This window comes from Triturus cristatus, unplaced genomic scaffold, assembly GCF_964204655.1.
Source record: "Triturus cristatus unplaced genomic scaffold, aTriCri1.1 SCAFFOLD_218, whole genome shotgun sequence".
Taxonomy (NCBI): domain Eukaryota; kingdom Metazoa; phylum Chordata; class Amphibia; order Caudata; family Salamandridae; genus Triturus; species Triturus cristatus.
The window spans coordinates 1,206,243-1,227,406 of NW_028188475.1; the positions used below are offsets into that span (position 1 = coordinate 1,206,243).

Consider the following 21,164-nt stretch of genomic DNA (forward strand, 5'->3'; position numbering starts at 1 on the left):
CGGAGATTAGGAATACGGCCGTTTGGGAGCAACTATATAAGATAAATTGTACAAGAGGATGTAAACCCGAAATATGTAGACTAATAGAACTAGGGATTCATGCAATTATTAATAACCCTATATTAAGGGTGATAACTTAAGTAAAAACATCGAGTGCTTATTTAGAGTAACTGTATATCAGTGAATATATGTCATGTGGACAAGTATATGATACGCTTTTTATATATTTAGGCGTTTTTAGGAAACTGAAGAAAATTGAAATATCTTCTACCTGATGAAATGACACAATCCTAAAGAATTCATAATAAGGACATAAAGTCTGATCTGTTCTCGTAATTTGAGGTGAGATTTTTCGAGTATGATGCTGGATATATAAATATGACTTGAGGGGATGTTTGAGCTAATAAGGTTCTTCATTTGCCTCTTCACACAGACTACAAATCATTTTAAGTAGTGCTGGTCTCCGAAATAAAGAATTTAAGATATAATCTTGGTGGCTCCTCGTGGTACAAAAAGCAAGAAATTTATACACGATCCAGGTATGCCAGTCCTTGTTTACAAAAAATAAATAGAACAAATGAAAAAGTTATATGTAGCTTTATCTAAAAGTGATTTCTGTTTATAATACAGGCAAAATTAGTCAACCTGGCAGGAATTTGAAACTGGAAGGTCATCCTTTATTTTTCAAATCCAGTCTCAGAGTTATGATGAGGTATGCGGCTTTAACTATTTTGAAACATATAGGAGACATAGGAGATGGAAAACTCAGTGTAAATACCAAAAGATACATAAAATGTTACCCAGTATGACCATGGGGTGGCTTTGTAGCTCTTGATAAAATACAGAGGATGCTATGAGGGAACAGGGTAACACTGTTTTTATATTGTGTTAATTTTGCACTTTTTTATACAAATGTTTAAATGGATAATTTTTCCTTTTGTTTTAGATGAAATAAACAGTTGTTTTTAGTCCTGAAGAAGGTGAAATATTGCACACAACACCGAAACGCTGCGTCGACTTTTAATTCTTGTGTTTTAAATGTATTGGATTAACTCACTATATAAGGATTATAGATTGTAACCCATTATTGGGAGTTATAGGTATCTGTCTATTTGTCATTTTATGAATGGAAATAAATGATATATTTTAATAATTTTTGACTCACATAGAGTTTTCCTAAAGTGCTTTTATTATCTCTTACAGTGTGTGTATAATACCCGTTTTTGTTCCAACAACACCAGTGCTCTGTTCATGCTCTTTAGCATTTCTAAATTGTTTGATTAGGGACATTGTGTAAATTTTCCACTATCCTCAATCCAGCACATCTTAATCCTGAATCTCTAGATATCCCTTCCACTTTACCGATGGATCAATTTAATTGAATTTGGAAAAGTGATTCTAATCTTTTTCATTTATATTCAAACTATAATAAATAACACATTTGCTTGTTAATCAATGAAATTTTTTATCTAATAAATGCAAATTTCTTTAGTAAGAATTTTAATCAATCCACAGAACATCATAGTTACCTAATCTGGCTATTAGTTGTCCTCTTAAGTCAATCGATTCTTCATGCAACACGCTACAGTCCCAAAGATTGGTATGGACCATAAACGTGTCCGCATTGATCAATGCCCATCAGTAAGTGTCCTCAGTTCATCAGAAAAATGAGCAGCAATCTAATCTGTCAAAGATTCGGGAAACAGCTGTCCTGCAGTGTCACTGTCCTCTCCGCCAGCATAACGTCAGGAAACAGGAAAGAGCGACAAGGGTTTTTTTCTAACTCACTAGTTTACCTTCTTTTATAATGAAATTAATGACAAAATTTAGCAAAAGTCAGTTTTAGGCACTTCTGATTGGATGGTTAAGATCGTCCGTTCTGGTTTCCCATAGTCCATGATGTCACACTGTCAGACATGATCCATCCGGTTTTACAAAGATTGTCCATTGTTAAAGCTCATGGCAGTAGTCCAGTCATGACCTTGTCAGTGGAACAGGCTATGTGGGTCATCTTGAGGCCACTTGTTCAGGAGCCTGGAGCATGCGCATTTAGTCGGAAACCTCGTGGAATGGTAGCTGTTTCGTCGAGTCCGTAGGTCGGCCATTTTAACATAGGCCAAATTGGTCAACTTAAGCAAAACAAACACAAAAAGTAATTAAAACATGGAAATAACTAATAAAATGTTTAACCCTCACTAATTCCCGTATGTGTGTGTAATTATCTAGCATTCTAGCTTATTGGCTTTAAAGCTTTTATACTCACCCAATGATGTCATCTGGTGCAACTTACAATTCCATCACAAAAGCAACACATACCACGTAATATTCTATTTTTCTAGTGTTAGTATGCATATGTATATTAGTTTACAAATTATTTTAGCCATGCAAATGCAAATCCTGTGTGTAATTCATACATTAGTAGGGTTGATTAGATAGCAAATAAACACATTAATACTTATTATAATTAATAGATTATTCTAATTAGTATGAACATGCAGAAGGGGGGGGTATACAAAATTTTGTTTTACCCGCTCCATCAATCCCCCCTTTGGTGATTTTATCACCACACGATTAGCATTTTGTATTCCCTTTTTCAAGGAGTAAAAGTGAATTCTTGCTTTTATTGTTAGATTTCAGTCTCCCCAATTTCTTCAATTTTGGCTGTTTTATACACATCTTCTTTTATCTTCTCCAATTCAATTTCTTCAAATTCCCTCTTCTGTCTCTTATTCTGTCTCCTTAAATTTTCTCTTTTTAACTTTTTCTGAATTTTCTTCCTTTTATAACAAAGACATCCTAATTTTAATATTAATACTAAGAATACTAATACTAAGAAAATCACAATGTTACATGGAAATAAAATGTTACCTATCAAGGTACTACTTAAATTTACTAAGAAATCTTTAATAGAAGTTATTTTCTTAACAATCTTTTCCCAAACACCTTCAACCTCCAGTGGTGCAATTTCGTCATGCCATTCAGTTATGTTTTTAACCCCTTCAGTGCCCATGACGAGATAGTCTCGTCATGGAGCGCGGTTGCGCTGTGCCCATGACGAGACTATCTCGTCATGAACCCCGCCCGCTAATGCAACGCCCGGCACAGGGCGGGGAAAGGGCGGGGCACTGAAGAGGTTAATATAAATTTTCAAATCTTTACTTTCATCGGGTATGTAAGTAGAACAATGTTGGACTTTCAACATTCCACAGACTCCACCCTCTTTTGCCAATAAAATATCAAGGGCAAGTCGATTTTGCATTACCATGGCATGCATTGCAACCATTTCAGTATTTACCAATAAAAATCCTCCAGCGGTGCTTGTTGACAAGCAATCCACTACTGTTGACAGTTTTCTAATTTTATTTGCATTCAGAGATATTCCCACTGCTGGTATCAATGCTCCAAAGATATCACCTACAATTTCTGACCAAGATTCTCTCTTTCTACGTGCTAAATAACTACCTAAAGTTTGTACACCATCTTCTCCTCTTTCCATGTGAAAGATCTTTGGGAAAACCAGGCCTACATAACATGTGCCATACCAATGGTCTGGCAAACGATAATATGCCCTGTTCCCACAGATAAAATATAATCCTGGAAAAACTGGATCATCTCCTCTTTTAATCCCCATCCACCCATGATTCGGTATGTATCATGGCACTCACTGTCACCTACAAAGTAATTGTCATATGCAGTCTTATTCCTCCTAATACACAAATTTCCTTTCTGAGGCCAATCTAAAGCCAAAGTTGGACTAGCCTTTTCCTCTAAGTGTTTTTCCATATCTACATCCCAAACTGTCTTTTCTGTTTTTCCTTCATAGACCTTCATTTGCATTTTCAGTCTTCTTTCTTCAATCATATCTAAAAAAGTATTTTCTTCTTTCTTTAAACTGCAACTCAAATTATTTCTATATATATATGCTAATGTTAATTCTTTAGTTTCTAAGAAAAATTCACCTAATACCTTTGCAGGTCTTACCTTATTTAGTTTGTTAATTGACGGTACTTGTGAAAATATGTTATCTATATCTGAAAAATAATATTCTAACTTCCCTGTTCGATAAAATAAACTAGCTATTACACTACATGTTATTCCATAAGTAACAGGAAGGTGGTGATAAGTCACTCCCTCCTAAACAGATGCAGGTAACTGCATACAGACGTAGCAGTCCCTCACGTCCACTGTCTTTACATATTCATACAGTAATTTTGAAAATACATTGTTAGATAAATCAGTTATTGACCTATCTTTATGCATATACATTTTATCTATTCTAGTGCGATCTATCTTTTGAATCTGCTCTATATTAGTCTTGTTTTCACTCTGTTCTCCTATTGTGTCAAAGCTAATCTTAAATGTAATCATTAAAACTAATATACTCCATAGAAGCATTAGTAATCCTGTACAACAACAACACATCCTGCACCATCGTTTCAAAAATATACATCTACTTTTTCTACCATCTGTGTCAGCCATTTTCATGAAATGAACTGTGACTTTTGACTTAGCCTCTTCTACTTCACAACTAGTTTATCTAACCCAAGGCTATAAGCACCTACTTCGTTCTACCAGTTTTAACTTTTTCTTTATTTATTGTCTTTCCATCAGTAGCATTCTTGTCTTATTCAGTTTGGCATCTCATCATTTTTCACCTTTCCTTCGTTGTCTAGATATAGGATTTCCTGAACATCCGTCTCTTCTCCAATATCGGATAAGATAACTCTCAGGATTTCTGATTGTTCGTCTTCCCCAACCACTTCTGATATAGTCACCTCTGGATTTTCTTGGCTATCTGCCTCTTCTTTGATTTCAGGCAGGGCTACATATGTCCATTCTGGCGACTTATACTTCTGGTTAGGCTTCCTTGTTCTTTTACTTTCCTCAATTACAACTGTTTCTTCGTCTTTTGATTTTTCTTGACTCGTTATTTCATTCACCTGTTCAGCTCTTGGTGATTTTACTCTTGTCAGTCGGTATCTCAACTTCTTTATCTTATTCGGCCAAACTTCATCTTTTGATGATCTTAGCAGTTTATTTCCTTTATCATTCCTTTCAGTCCTCCAAGCTCTCTTTCTTAAGACTCTACCTTCTGGTATTTCGTCTTCACTTTCTTCAGACTCTGTTTCAACTTGCTTTTTCCTTCCAACCTCTTTTCTCTCTTTTGCTTCTTTCGTTTTCCCTACTTCTGTCCCTCCTCGGGTTTCTAGCGCACAATCTTCCTGCTGGCTATTAGTCCCTTTCTCTAACTGGATGTTGGAGTTCCCTACACGTCCTCGGGGGTCTTCCGCAAGAATCTTTCCCTCTCTTTCTGTATCTGGTGCCTGTCCATCTAATTTTGTTACTTCAGGTGGAATTTCTCTCAATTTTTCAACTGGGATTTCTCTATCCACAGTTTCTTTAATTGTCTTTTCGCTGTCTTTTTCTTTTCTCGAATGTAAAGTTGTTTGTTCAGTCTCTGAGTCTGAGCCGGTATCAGAAATTTGCAATCTTCTTTTCAAGGTAATGCTTCTCGGGACAACTGTTTGCTCTATCTCCAATTCCCCCCTTTCAGGGTTTTCTTTTGTTCTTGTCTCTTCTTCGTTTGATTCAGTACTTGATTCTGTCTCATCAAAATATTCCTTTTCTGTGCTATCCACTGGATTTGGGATTCTCAACGTGGGACTTTCATGAATCCAGTTTTTGATTCCAGCACACTTTACAGCTGTAGTTGTAGTCAAAATCACTTGTCGTGGTTTTCCCCACCTTGGAACCAAACAGTTTCTTCTTCTGGGTACTTTGATTCTTACCCTGTCCCCTGGGCTCAGGTCATGAGCTTGCTTCCTTTCAAGGGTGGTGGCATCCGCTCCAACCTGATGAAACACAGAATGAACTGCGTCAGCCAGGCTTTTACAGTAATCCAACACCATGTCATCAGTTATAGGCAACAGCTTGTTGACTGGTATGAACACGTGGCGCATGGCTCTTCCCATGATAATTTCATGGGGGCTCAGCCCTGTGGTTCTGTCTGGAATTGATCTAATTGTCATGAGTACCAGAGGCAAGACATCTGACCACTTCATACCCGTGGCTAAACACATTTTCCCTATTCTGCTCTTGATAGTACCATTCATTTGTTCCACCACACCAGAAGCTTCTGGGCGATAGGCACAATGTAGTTTTTGCTGTACACCTAATGCTTCACAAATCAGTTTTATGATCTCATTCTGAAAATGTCCTCCTCGATCTGATTCAATTGTTACTGGGAACCCGAATCTATGAATACATTCCCTCAAAAGCAATTTTGCCACTGTAATTCCATCATTTCTTCTCGTTGGGTAAGCTTCTACCCATCTTGAAAACAAACAGACCATAACTAGAACATACCTCAACCTGTTACAAGGAGGCATTTCAATAAAGTCTACTTGCATTCTGGTAAAAGGTCCTCCTTCTCGACCTATTGTTCCTAGACTCACTATTGTCTTTCTTCCCGGATTGTATTGCTGACATATTAGGCATCTCTGACAAAGAGTTTCTGCTACAAGTCTGAATTTTGCATTGTACCAGGTTTGTTTAAATGACCTGATCATGGCATCTCTCCCTATGTGTCCCTGACCATGATACATCTGTGCCATGGCAGACATCATGCTATCAGGCATAACTGGTCTTCCATCCCGATAGACCCATACATGATCCTTCTCTCTTGGTGCACATCCTGCTTTTACCCACTGTTTCATTTCCTCATCTCCTGCTTCTTCCTGTACTTGTCTCACTTCCTCCCAGGTACCCACAATGTTAGTAAACAGTAAGGAGCAAGAAGTCACTTCCTTTTCCTTTCCCCTATTGATTAAATTCTGATTTCGTGCACAGTATTGAGCCATATCATTGGCGTATTTATTGCCTACAGCAATGTAATCGCTAGACTGATTATGTGCAGCACACTTCACAACAGCCAATTGCTTAGGCAGCTGTATCCCCTCAAGCAATTTTCCAACCACTTCAGCATTCTTAATGGGTGTTCCACTTGATGTCAGAAAACCTCTCTGTAGCCATATTTGGCCAAAATCGTGCACCACACCAAAACCATACTGGCTGTCAGTGATCACAGTCACTCTCACACCTTTCCCAATCTTACATGCTCTAGTCAAAGCAACAAGTTCAGCTACTTGGGCTGATTTTACTCCTTTCAGATAGGATGCTTCCGTACATACTGCATATGCTGCACTCAACATTCCATAATCTGTTCTCAAGCAAGAACCATCTACAAACATCACAAAATCACTTTCTGACAATGGTACATCCTTTATATCTGGACGTGGTTTGGTACAAAAATCTAGTACATCCAGACAATCATGATCTGCTTCATCTCTGACTTCCACTTTCTCAGCATCAGGCAATAATGCTGAAGGATTTACATTCAAACACCTCTCAAGGCTCACATTCGTTGCTCCCAATATGACCTTCTCATATTTAGTCAGCCGACTATGTGTCATGTATTGAGTGCGACTCCCTATTAAAAGGATTGCCACATCATGAGGTACAAACACTTTCACAGGATATCCCATCACAATCCCTTCACTTTGTTCCAGGCTTCAACAGGTAGCAGCTACTGCTTTCAAGCACCCAGGTAAAGCTACAGCTACTGGGTCTAGCATTGATGAAAAATATGCAATTGGCCTTCTTAGTTTTCCATGTTTCTGAATTAATACAGAAAGTGCACATCCATTCCTCTCACTGCAATACAACTCAAACTCCTTTTCATAGTCGGGCATTCCCAATGCTGGCGCTTTACACAGACTATCTCTCAATTGTTTAAAAGCTGCCAATTCTTCTTTGCTCAAATCAATGGGCTCTCTCACATCACTTTTTGTCAAACGTACCAATGGCTTTGCAATTAGGGAAAAATTACTTATCTATTGACGACAATATCCAACCATTCCAAGAAACATCCATACCTCTCTTTGTGTCATAGGGGATCTCATTCCTTTTATTATCCTGATTCTGTCTATTGTTATTTTTCTCAGACCTTTTTCGAGGTTATGGCCTAAGTAATGTACTTCTTTCCTACAAAATTGCAATTTTGTTGGTGACACCTTAAGTCCTTCATCAGCCAGATGATTCAACAATGTTACAGTGTCTGTTACACAGGCCTCGCGTGTCTTCCACGCCACAAGTAGGTTGTCGATATATTGTACTAGCACTGAATTCTCAGGCATCTCTAGGCTTTCTAAAGATTTCTTCAGTATCTGATTAAAGATTGAGGGGCTTTCTGTATACCCCTGTGGAATTCGGCACCATGCCAAAATACGGTCGTCAAAACGAAACGCAAAAATCTGCTGGCTGTCATGGTGCAATTGAATGGAAAAGAAAGCATGGCACAAATCAATTACTGTATACCATTCTGCTTCATGGGGAATCTGATACAGAATCACAGATGGATTTGGTGCAATGGGACAACATGGCACAACGATTTTGTTTATTTTTCACAAATCCTGTACTATCCTGAACTTTCCATTTAGTTTTTTCAATCCCATTATTGGGGAATTACATGGACTACTCATTATTTCCCTCAAAATACCTTGTTTTATCATTTTCTCAATTATAGGGGTAACTCCTTCAATTATCTCAGGTGTCAATTTATATTGTGAAATATTCGGATAATTTATTCCCTCTTTTACTGTTATTTTTACTGGGTCTACATTTCTCATTAGTCCCACATCTTTTTCCGTAAAGTCCCAAACTTCTGCCTTTACAGTTTGTTTCAATTCTTTTGGTAGGTCATCAGGGTTAAATACAGCATAGACTTCAGTAACCTCAGTTTCTCTGTTTGCCATGGTCATCTTATACAACACATCTTCATCAGGGGTCTCAAATGCTATACCATCAGGAGTACAGAATATAGTGCAATTCATTTTGCACAATAAATCCCTTCCTAACAAGTTCACAGGACTGGTATCACACACAACAAAGCGGTGCATTTCAGAAAATTTCCCTATGCTAACCTTTACAGGTTCAGTCAGATAAGTTTTAATCTGTCTGTTGGATACACCAACGACTTGGATCGTTTCATCTGAGAGAGGGAGAATTTTAACATCAGCTGACCTAACAGTTGATCTAGTAGCACCAGTATCTACCAGGAAAGTAACATTTTCATTATTTCTCTTTCCATCCACAAATCGGCCTCTCTGGTCTACTTCTAGAGTTGCGCCAAGTACGCACTCTTCTTCCTCCCTTCAGCACCGTCAATAACCTTCTTCCGAATTGCTTGCATCGCGTTGTAGCCAATACTGCGAACCAGCGTTAGCGCGCAGCAGCTTATTTACCTGTTCTTCGTTGTAGAATCCTGTTTCACTACTATATTCCTGGGAGTTTTGACCACTCACCTCATTCTGCACCTGTGGATAAAATGATGCATTTTCATTGTTAATACAAGGGGGAAATTTACACTCGGATTTCCAATGCCCTATCCTACCGCAATTATGACATGGGAATTTCTTTTTGGCTTCTTCTATGTTAAAATTTCCCTTACCTTTCCCAGGAATGAACTTTTTGGGACCTATATTATTCGCTTGTTCTACTAACTGGGCTTCCTGTCTCTCTGCCACTTTTACTTGTGCCCACATGGCTTTTTCTTTTAACTTTCGTTGTTTGGCCTCAATCTCATCACTGAAATATTTTGCATGTCTCAATACTTCATCTATTTTCTTATTTTGCCAATCTACGGTATGTTGTTTCATCATCTCACTGATTTCTGGGCGTAGACCATATACAAATCTATATACAAAATGACTTAAGTCCTTTTCGCTTAAATTTTCATCACTACTAAATAGTTTAAAAGCTGAAATCAACCTCTCATAGTAGGCATGTACAGACTCCTTACTTTCCTGAGGAGTTCTGTCAATCTTTACCCAATCTGTTTCTTTAGGAGGTACTTTGTTTTTCAAAAAGACAATGACCTGCTCGTATTTCTTCATTACCTCGGGGTCTGGGGCTCCTGTCTTTGGATCCCTAGGGTATTCTTGTGTGGGCCAATTTATCATAAGTTTGCATACTGTCCATAAATCTGCTGGTACTATTATGTCAAACAGGCTGTTTAGATCAATCCATAATACTTTGGACAATTTTACAAATCTGTCTACCTGCCTATACCACTCGACAGGTTTTTCACGTAGTCGAGGGAAATCATTTGTGAATGACAAAATATCTTGTCTAGTCCATGGGACATGTACATATCCTCCTCCTGGAATTTCTCTCATAGGGCATTCTGTTACTACCTTCTCTTTTTCTCTCATAGGGAAAGCTGCAAAGGTTTTGTCTGAGGCATCATCTCGTTTCCGATACCATCTGCTTCTCCATTTGTCCACAACTCCCCATTTTCTCAGCAGGATAATTATTTCCTTAATCTGACTCATTCGTCCTACGGTATTTAAACTTTTAGTGTCCTTTTCAGTGAAATCTATTCGATATGGTTTCTGTAGGGCCTTTACCTTTTCAATGTCTATACCCATTTCATTTGCTACTTCTTCTAATCTTTCATGGAGACTTTTTGCTCTCCAAGTTATGCTTTTACACAGAAACAGCAACTCCTCATCCTGGTAAGTTTTTAACTTCTCTGTGGGGATAGTTCTTACTATTAACTCTTCTAATACCATTCGTAGTTTGGCTACATCTATTGATTGTGATTCTTTGTCTTTTCTCTGCAGACTTCTCAACCATTCACTCAGTTTTTCTGAAGATGGGCCTACTGGTTTCTCTACATTAGTTTGTTCTAAGTTCTCTTGGTTTTCAAATACTGATTCCATCTTCACAGTAGGGCTTTCTGCTACTTTTGGGCCTAGAAATGGGTTATTTGAGGCATTTGGCTCCATCGTACCCATTGTCTGTCTCCATTGATTCTCATTTGAGCTTTGTCTTGATTTTTCAGTTTGTTTATTACTGTTATAAGGGACTGTTGGACTTGGCCCTTCTGGCAGGTTCACCCCTGAGCTTTTTTGCTTTTTACTGGTGACTTGGTGTGGTGATTTTTTGGTTTCTGCGCACTTTCCCTGTGTCCCAGGGTAAAGTGCGTGCGCGCTCTGAGTGCATGTGGTGAGATAGGCCTGCCCTCCCATAGGAATGCATGGGGAATGTATGTCTCCCTAGTAGTTCCTGATGCGTGGGGTGTGCAGGCCCGAGTTTGGTATGTGCGGACTCGTGTGATTGAATGCTGCGCGATGATGTGTGCGGCGTGCATGTACCTAGTGTGGAAGTGCCACTTCTAGAAGTGGGCACTTCGGTGTGCAGTGTAAAATGTGTGCCTTGTCGCGTGATTGGCTGGTTGAGGTCATGTGACGGGCTAGGGATTCCCCAGAGTCAGGATGAGTCACCCAGTGGTGAATGGGGAGATCAGCAGCTAGATGGGTGGGAGGAGTACACCTGGGTCCTGAATAGGGCAGGGTTTTCGCCACACAATGCTGGCTCCGCCCCCTGTGGTGCGACTGACGACCCTAGCCCTGCCAGTGAATAGAGTGAGGGGCTGAGCACATCAAGGGTGCTCCCCAACCAGCTGCGACTGGTTTTCCCCCTCACCCTGAACCCAGAACAAAGGGTTTTTACTATATAAAAATGGGGCTGTGTCCCCACAGAAACTGTTCTCTGCCAGGATCTTACCTGAGGGGGGCTGCTGCTGCTGCTGGACCAGAGGACCACCACTTGGACTACCTCCCTGCCTGGAGGCCCAGTGAGCTGGCTCTGGGTCCAGCCTTGCCCCCCACCCCTGCTGCCTGCAGAGAAGAACTTTGCTGGACTTTGTGGTTCTTTTCATCCTACAGCGCTGGAAGCGCTTTATTTGTTCCCCCAAAGTGCTTGGATTTGCCTTTAGCGCTCAGGAGCGCTTTATTTTGGGAAGCCGGTGCCCACCCGGCGTTTGCCCGGTCTTTGCCGATTCCGACATCCACTGGCAGGTGCCCACCCTGCCAGGGACATTGCTGAGCGTGTGAGCGGGTGCCCACCCCGCTTTATTGAAAGTTAATATCCCTAGCGGGTGCCCACCCCGCCAGGGACCTTGCCGCGGTTGGTTTCTCACCCCCCAGCGGGTGCCCACCCGCATCACAGCGATCCAAAAATCACCGCTGCAGCCCGGCTCCGGACGACAGGAAGTCAGGCAGAGTTCTGGTGACGTGGGCGGGGCCTCGGCCTGAGGCCGGAAGTCTACGGGAGCCCGCCCCGTGCTCCGGCGAGCGAGAGGAAACCGTGAGAGGTGAGCCGACGGAGCCGTGCAGGCTCCGTGTCCGTTCCGTGCCGGCCGCTGCCCAGAAGCCCGACGCCGCCGTGGGAGCATCCTGGAAGCCAGGTGAGGCGTCCGTGGGTGTAAGAGTCCCGTGGGGCGGAGGGGGGGGCCTGTGTGATCAAGAGCCTGCGAGGCTCCGGGGGCATTGTGTGTAAAGAGTCCCCCGTGTGGGACTCCAACGAACGTGGGCCTTTTGTTAAAGAGCCGTGAGGGCTCCAACGAGGCGGGGCTGATTCCAGAGCCGGTTGAGGCTCCAACGTTACGAGGGCATTCTTTGAGAGCCCACGAGGCTCCACCATATGCGGGGGCATTATTTCTTGAGCGCGAGTCGCTCCAACGTTGGGGCATTTCTTGTCTCGAGCCCACGAGGCTCCAAGGGGGCATATCAATTTCAGAGCCCAGAGAAGGCTCCAAAGGCACCGTGGTGCCCAAGTATTTTCCCAGCTGCCCAGCACTTAGTGGGCAGCTGCAACGTTTAGGTTGGGGCCCGTGGCGCTTTGCCCTGACGGCGTGCGCAGTCGCGCCCTGATTCTGAGTTTTGGACTGCGCCTCCTGCGCAGTCTTGCCCCTGACTTTGCTGGGACGCAGGGCGTCCTAGCCCCGACAAGGCCAGTTGGCCTAGGGACTGCCACAGATAGTGGCTAATGTGAGTTTTTGCGCCATTGTACCCTTCCTGCACCTCTGAATGTGTTTATGCGTCATGTGCTTTGCTTTACACCTCTGAATGTATTTTATGCATCCTGTGTTTATGTGCTTAGACCCCTACAGGTAGAGTGATACTTAGGTGGTTGTTTTCCTCCTAGACAGGTGGTGCTGGTGAGGTCCTGATTCCCTGCGCAGTATTTTCCTAAGGTGGTTAGGGTTGCGTAGGTGGTACTTTCTGGTTACCAGGAGTTACTGATTGGGTGTTATATATGTTATTGTGTGCTATGTTCTAAAGTATTATTCCTAAGTTCTAAGAGTGCTAATTTCGGACAGTGGTCCATGTGGCCCTGTCCCCTGTACATATAATCCCTTGTAAATTCTGCCCGTGCCTGTTGGCACATTGTAAAGTGTGTGTTTTTATCTGATGTGTTGTGTATAATACAAAGGCTATTTTTATAGAATACCTTGTGTGGAGTTTCCTTTGTGGTGGGCCTTGGGTGTTGTTGCTGGGTGCGCGCGCAAACGCTTTACACATTGCCTCAGGGATAAGCCTGTCTGTTCGTGCCAAGCTACCAAGGGGGTGAGCAGGGGTTATCTTTGGCGTGTAACTCCCCAGCCCTGACTAGAGTGGTGGTTTCTGTCTGGCTTTGGCGCAAGCCTCAGCCAACCAGAAATCCCATTTCTAACATTGGTGATCAGCGGTGGGATTTGGACTTGCGTTTGCGCTGTACCGCAGCGGCAACTGGCCGCACTACAAAACTCTGCATTTAGATAAATCACATGGTATAGGGATTATTGTTCTAAGTTTGTTTTTAATTGTCATTTCTTTGGAAATGTGTTTTTGTGCACTGTGAGTTAGGTGTCCCTCGCTCGGGAGGGTAGATCATCCCCCTTAGTGCATTGTGTTTCTGGATTCACCAGAGGGTGGGATCCAGTGGTGGCAGCGTAATAGTGTCCTGTACATTTGTCCCCCGCCCTGCGCCCAGAGTTGGTACCTGTGTCACGTGGTGGTCAGGTTGAGGAATCAGGGGTGGTAGAAACTGCCTTACCAGTCCGAGGGGAGGGTTGTGTGTGGATGAATGGTGTGTGGCACTAGGCAAGTGAGTGTGAGTTCTCTGGGATAGAGAGCTTGCTGAATCCTTTGTGAATTGTGTACTCCTGTGTTAAACGCAGACCCCTAGGTTCCCTGTGTGATCTTTTCTCTAGAACGTCTGCCAGAATGGAGCCTGCTTTTGATCCCAGTGATCTAGTTTATTACGGTATGCAGGAGTTGGAAAGGTTCTGTAGGGAGAGAAACATAGGGGTGAGAGAGTCAGACACTGTGTACGAACTGAGGAACCACATGATTAGATGGCAAACAGGTGAATGGGAACGTGAGCGCAGGGAGGAAGAAAGGGCCCGGGCCTCACACCTGGAGGGTGGTGGGTCTGTGGGGAGCCCCGAAGATTCAGAAGGAGATGACAGTACCTGGACGCCAGTAGAGAGTGAGGACCCCGTAGGTAGGGAGTCCCTTGCTGGGTCCAGCGTAGGAGCTAGCGCCTCATCCCTTTCCCTGTCCCCTGAGCACAGTGGTAGTTTTCTGGATTCCCCAGTGAGGGTGGAGTCCAGTGGTGGCAGCGATATAGAGTGCAGTACAGAGAGTCCCATTCCCAGTTCCCCGAGTATGGTACCTGTTTCCCAAGAGGAGGAGTATAGGTTGAAATTCAGGGGCAGTAGGAAACTGTCTCACCAGTCTTGGGAGGAGTTTTTGGAGGGATGTAATGAGGCACTGTCCGATTGGGTGGAGCAGAACTCGGAACGTACTTATAACGGCCTGTATGATCTGGTTCTCAAAGAACACCTGCTCAGTTGTTGTGTGCCGTGGTTGCGCCAACACCTGTTGGGGTGTGGATTGTCTGAGCCATTTGAGCTTGCAGAAAAGGCAGACCATTGGGAAGGTGCTAGAGGTCCTCTAGAGTCATTAGTGAGTGATTCCAACAATAGTGGGTCAGAGATCCTCCAGCCCAGCGTGGTGGAGGAGGCTCAGTGTAGCCCAGCTAGGTCCCAGGATAGCGAGGAGGATGTAGGGGCTCACTGCCTGGCTCAGTGGAGCAGAAGTGAGGGGGTGACCGAGGGTCCCCAGACGCCCGAAACCCTGCCTCAGGACTTGGATGGTTTTATGAGGGAACACCAAGTTGGGGACCTAGGCTGTCCTGTTAGTCCACTTGAGGAAGATCTCTTAGTGAGTAGAGGACTTGGAGCGCCTGTAAACAGGGCTCCTGTGGTTCTGGAGTCTGGCAGTACCGCTCCGGTAGGGAGGGTACAGGAGTCCAGCGTGAGTGATTGGGGGATGAGTTCCCCAGTGGAAGAGCCGGTGGGTCAGGGACTTCCCAGTTGGGCTAGGATCCCGTGTAGTGACCAGGGTGACACCACTTCTGTTCTGGGGGATCTCCGCGCACTGTCAGGTGGACAGGGGACGGGAGATCAGTGCCAGACAGACAGTCGCTCGACATATGTGTCATTTGATAGCCTCAGGGGGATGGAGTGGAAATCCCCCAAAGTCCTGGAGTGCCAGGCGATTATTCCACCAAAGGTTCTAGGCCGGAGGTTGGAAGGCCAGGTTCGGGATCAGCCTGACCTGAAGGGTGGGACATCTGTAATCAGCGTCCCGACCGGTTCTTCTTCCAGAGGTACCGCCCCAGTTGGTAGGGAGCAGGGTTCTGGAAGGGGGTGCAGAGGGTGGGAGAGCCCACCTCTGACCCTGGTGCAATCTGAGGGGTTAAACCCTGGGTTGGAATGGCGTTCTAGGTGTACCCCTCGCCGGGGGAGGAGGAACCCTAGGAGAAGAGGTAGGGGGAGGAGAGCCTTCCCTGAGACTCCTGGTCCGCCTGAGGGTGTAGACCCTAGGCTGGAGAACCAGTGGCAGTCTAGTCCTGTCTTGCAGAGAGGAAGAGTGGAGAATGGCCGCTATGTGCCAGGGGTTACTACCCCCCACTCTGTGATTAGGCAAAGACCGGTGGCACCTGGGTGGCCTAGGGCCTGGTCTTGGCCGCGGACAGCTTGGGAGTACCAGTGGGGTAGCCCAGTTGGTCCAGACAGTGGTGTTAGAAAGAATTCCATGGGTTCACCGTGGCGTAGAACCGGAGGGTGTCCCTGCAGTTGCGGGCCAGCGTCCTTGTTCTATCGCCCCAAGCAGGGAAGTCCATCACGGTGGTGATTGGTCTGCCCTGCGTTTTGGCTGGAAGGGGGTTGTGTTGGACTTGGCCCTTCTGGCAGGTTCACCCCTGACCTTTTTTGCTTTTTACTGGTGACTTGGTGTGGTGATTTTTTGGTTTCTGCGCACTTTCCCTGTGTCCCAGGGTAAAGTGCGTGCGCGCTCTGAGTGCATGTGGTGAGATAGGCCTGCCCTCCCATAGGAATGCATGGGGAATGTATGTGTCCCTAGTAGTTCCTGATGCGTGGGGTATGCAGGCCCGAGTTTGGTATGTGCGGACTCGTGTGATTGAATGCTGCGCGATGATGTGTGCGGCGTGCATATACCTAGTGTGGAAGTGCCACTTCTAGAAGTGGGCACTTCGGTGTGCAGTGTAAAATGTGTGCCTTGTCGCGTGATTGGCTGGTTGAGGTCATGTAACGGGCTAGGGATTCCCCAGAGTCAGGATGAGTCACCCAGTGGTGAATGGGGAGATCAGCAGCTAGATGGGTGGGAGGAGTACACCTGGGTCCTGAATAGGGCAGGGTTTTCCCCACACAATGCTGGCTCCGCCCCCTGTGGTGCGACTGACGACCCTAGCCCTGAAAGTGAATAGAGTGAGGGGCTGAGCACATCAAGGGTGCTCCCCAACCAGCTGCGACTGGTTTTCCCCCTCACCCTGAACCCAGAACAAAGGGTTTTTACTATATAAAAATGGGGCTGTGTCCCCACAGAAACTGTTCTCTGCCAGGATCTTACCTGAGGGGGGCTGCTGCTGCTGCTGGACCAGAGGACCGCCACTTGGACTACCTCCCTGCCTGGAGGCCCAGTGAGCTAGCTCTGGGTCCAGCCTTGCCCCCCACCCCTGCCCTGCTGCCTGCAGGGAAGAACTTTGCTGGACTTTGTGGTTCTTTTCATCCTACAGCGCTGGAAGCGCTTTATTTGTTCCCCCAAAGCGCTTGGATTTGCCTTTAGCGCTCAGGAGCGCTTTATTTTGGGAAGCCGGTGCCCACCCGGCGTTTGCCCGGTCTTTGCCGATTCCGACGTCCACTGGCAGGTGCCCACCCTGCCAGGGACATTGCTGAGCGTGTGAGCGGGTGCCCACCGCGCTTTATTGAAAGTTAATATCCCTAGCGGGTGCCCACCCCGCCAGGCACCTTGCCGCGGTTGGTTTCTCACCCCCCAGCGGGTGCCCACCCGCATCACCGCGATCCAAAAATCACCGCTGCAGCCCGGCTTCGGACGACAGGAAGTCAGGCAGAGTTCTGGTGACGTGGGCGGGGCCTCGGCCTGAGGCCGGAAGTCTACGGGAGCCCGCCCCGTGCTCCGGCGAGCGAGAGGAAACCGTGAGAGGTGAGCCGACGGAGCCGTGCAGGCTCCGTGTCCGTTCCGTGCCGGCCGCTGCCCAGAAGCCCGACGCCGCCGCGGGAGCATCCTGGAAGCCAGGTGAGGCGTCCGTGGGTGTAAGAGTCCCGTGGGGCGGAGGGGGGGGCCTGTGTGATCAAGAGCCTGCGAGGCTCCGGGGGCATTGTGTGTAAAGAGTCCCCCGTGTGGGACTCCAACGAACGTGGGCCTTTTGTTAAAGAGCCGTGAGGGCTCCAACGAGGCGGGGCTGATTCCAGAGCCGGTTGAGGCTCCAACGTTACGAGGGCATTCTTTGAGAGCCCACGAGGCTCCACCATATGCGGGGGCATTATTTCTTGAGCGCGAGTCGCTCCAACGTTGGGGCATTTCTTGTCTCGAGCCCACGAGGCTCCAAGGGGGCATATCAATTTCAGAGCCCAGAGAAGGCTCCAAAGGCACCGTGGTGCCCAAGTATTTTCCCAGCTGCCCAGCACTTAGTGGGCAGCTGCAACGTTTAGGTTGGGGCCCGTGGCGCTTTGCCCTGACGGCGTGCGCAGTCGCGCCCTGATTCTGAGTTTTGGACTGCGCCTCCTGCGCAGTCTTGCCCCTGACTTTGCTGGGACGCAGGGCGTCCTAGCCCCGACAAGGCCAGTTGGCCTAGGGACTGCCACAGATAGTGGCTAATGTGAGTTTTTGCGCCATTGTACCCTTCCTGCACCTCTGAATGTGTTTATGCGTCATGTGCTTTGCTTTACACCTCTGAATGTATTTCATGCATCCTGTGTTTATGTGCTTAGACCCCTACAGGTAGAGTGATACTTAGGTGGTTGTTTTCCTCCTAGACAGGTGGTGCTGGTGAGGTCCTGATTCCCTGCGCAGTATTTTCCTAAGGTGGTTAGGGTTGCGTAGGTGGTACTTTCTGGTTACCAGGAGTTACTGATTGGGTGTTATATATGTTATTGTGTGCTATGTTCTAAAGTATTATTCCTAAGTTCTAAGAGTGCTAATTTCGGACAGTGGTCCATGTGGCCCTGTCCCCTGTACATATAATCCCTTGTAAATTCTGCCTGTGCCTGTTGGCACATTGTAAAGTGTGTGTTTTTATCTGATGTGTTGTGTATAATACAAAGGCTATTTTTATAGAATACCTTGTGTGGAGTTTCCTTTGTGGTGGGCCTTGGGTGTTGTTGCTGGGTGCGCGCGCAAACGCTTTACACATTGCCTCAGGGATAAGCCTGTCTGTTCGTGCCAAGCTACCAAGGGGGTGAGCAGGGGTTATCTTTGGCGTGTAACTCCCCAGCCCTGACTAGAGTGGTGGTTTCTGTCTGGCTTTGGCGCAAGCCTCAGCCAACCAGAAATCCCATTTCTAACAGGGACCATTAAACAATGTTCACTATCCTACTGTTTATCAAAAATAGGCATTACAGGGCCTATAGTCACTGGAACAGTTACCGCTTCTAAATTGTTAGTTCATTCTCTTATCTTTTCAGTTAATTCTAAGGTTGTTTTCGCTAACTCTGCTGAATTTTCACTACTCATTTTATCATTTGATTTCCTCTCTATTTCTCCCATTGTTTTACTTTCCCTTAATTCTTGAGGTACTTGTTCTGTTTTAATGACTCGCAAAGTTTCTCTCATTGGGGCACTTGGTGCCAACATTTCAGATTCTGGTTGATACGGAGGTGGATTTTTATAAAACATATCATCAAGAACATCATCCTCTAGTTCGTTCACTCCATACCTCTTTGGTTCCAAATTATGTCTTTTTTCGGTACATTTTTTTCCTCCAACTCCTTCAATCATTCTTACAGGAAACAACCCAACGGCCATACTCACACTCCGCCACCTTCTCATTTTCTCATCATGAGTATCATACCCGTATCTGCCAAACATGTATTTATACCTTCCGCCACTCCTCTGTCTTTCTTTGTCATGCATCTCATTTTCCCACTCTGTCAGTGCTTCAAACTGTGTTGGTCTAGGTCTTGCTTCTAGATTCATCATTCTTTCTCTCAAATTTCTCAAAACCGCTAAATTAAATGAACCATGCTCTGGAAATGCTAAAATTCCGTCACTCCTGGTATACTTTACCCAATTGTCTAACCAAATACAAGTGTGATATCCATATTTTGCAACCATAAAGGATGCTGGGGTTTTCGGTGGGGGAAGCAACTGTCCTTCCCTAGTCACAATCGGTTTGTACTTTTTAAACCACTTCTTGATTTTTCCAAACCAGGACCTTTTCTCCTTTTCAGGTGGATCGTAATACATTATTTTGTCTTTTCGTGTATCGCTCGTCTCTCCTTTACGACTATTCTGTTATTTTAGCCAATCGTAGCGCGACTCACACTAACGCACCAATCCAGAGCGTTTACGTCACCCTGTAATTCTCCACTCCTAGCGCGACTCACACTAACGCACCAATCAGAAGCGTTTACGTTTCTAGCTGACTGGCCAATCCCAGCGCGGTCTTTCTGACGTCAGCAGCCGCTGCTCTTACTCCGGCTTTTACTGACCCCTCCTTTACAAAACTTTTCTCGGTAAGCTCTTTTCGCTTTTGCTAACTTACAAATCTGTTAGTAACAACATAAAAACGCCACCATTGTCCGCTTCACTAACCAAGGATAGTTAATGACCTTTTTCACAAGAATTCTGTCTTTCCCGAGAGCAGCGCTTACCTCTGCCCTACTACGGAATCGTTACTTCCGTTGATTAAGTAGCACATCCCTCTACCTTACCCTTCCAACAAGCATTAGCTAACCGTTTCTCCAGAATTAAGACACCTAGTTGGAGACCCAATGCTCCTGAGAAATAAAACCAGAGTTTCACGATTAACCCGAATAATTTTTCATTCACGCACTTTCATACGGAAAATGTAGTACATTCACACAGAATTCTGTCTTTCCCGAGAACAGCGAACAGTCTATCCTACTACAGAATTATGACACACGTTAATAAAGTAGCACTTCCCTCTACTTTATCCTTCTATCAAGCTTAGGGAGCACCTATCACCTTTCTAGTGATAAGCGTTATCGGAGTGCCATCTGGACCCCTGGTACCTAAGACCACAATTTCACAGGTGACCTTCGCTACCATACACATCTTTCATACAGGAGATATCTCTAATGGCAACACACGACGATGTTACCGAATCGAACCCAGACAATGCGTTGCGCAACTTCAATCGTCACACGTTTTCCCCGTGTACCTACAGGGCAACAACAATTCCATTTTTCCCGAGAGCAGCGCTTACCTCTGCTCTACTACGGAACCGTTACAAACTTCCGACTTCCTACATCCCAGAAGTCGTGCAAACAACATAGAACACGACGCGACTCAACATAGAGTGTTAATACATAAACCAATACCTATCCACAATCAATAATCAATAAGCTATTTACAAGCAATAATCACCAAATCAAAACAATAAACCATCATCCTGCTACCAAGAAAAACTGCTCCAGCGTGGAATTTCCTATTCTCCCTTCGTCACAAAGCAGATACCATGCTAACGCTTTCACTCAATACATTCATTGGTGGGGCCCATAACACCAACACTCACACACTCTCATTTATTCTGTTCTTACAGGAAAGATAGATGTTCCAAAGGCTGGCGTGAAAAGAATGTCTTATAATCTATTGAAATTCTATTTACATAAACATACACTGAATATCCTCAATCCAGCACATCTTAATCCTGAATCTCTAGATATCCCTTCCACTTTATCGATGGATCAATTTAGTTGAATTTGGAAA

General features: G+C 45.0%; 1 protein-coding gene across 1 annotated transcript; it reads right to left on the reverse strand.

Annotated features, from left to right (window-relative positions):
* Positions 1-670: 670 nt before the first annotated feature.
* LOC146768983 (uncharacterized) lies at positions 671-20,813 on the reverse strand. Its single transcript, XM_085640584.1, has 3 exons — positions 18,786-20,813; positions 9,509-10,927; positions 671-726 (listed from the first exon to the last, which is right to left on the reverse strand). The coding sequence occupies exons 2-3, from the start codon at positions 10,854-10,856 to the stop codon at positions 671-673; spliced, it is 1,404 nt and encodes a 467-aa protein (XP_085496710.1). The 5' UTR covers positions 10,857-10,927; positions 18,786-20,813.
* Between the last annotated feature and the right edge of the window lie 351 nt (positions 20,814-21,164).

What these genes read in the sequence shown, in the direction of transcription:
- LOC146768983 (XM_085640584.1), bottom strand. Translation starts at nt 10,856, where the DNA reads ATGGGTACGATGGAGCCAAATGCCTCAAATAACCCATTTCTAGGCCCA. An exon ending in AAAGTTCATTCCTGGGAAAG is followed by an intron (nt 727 to 9,508) that starts GTAAGGGAAATT and finishes GTTTCAAAATAG; the next exon opens with TTAAAGCCGCATACCTCATC.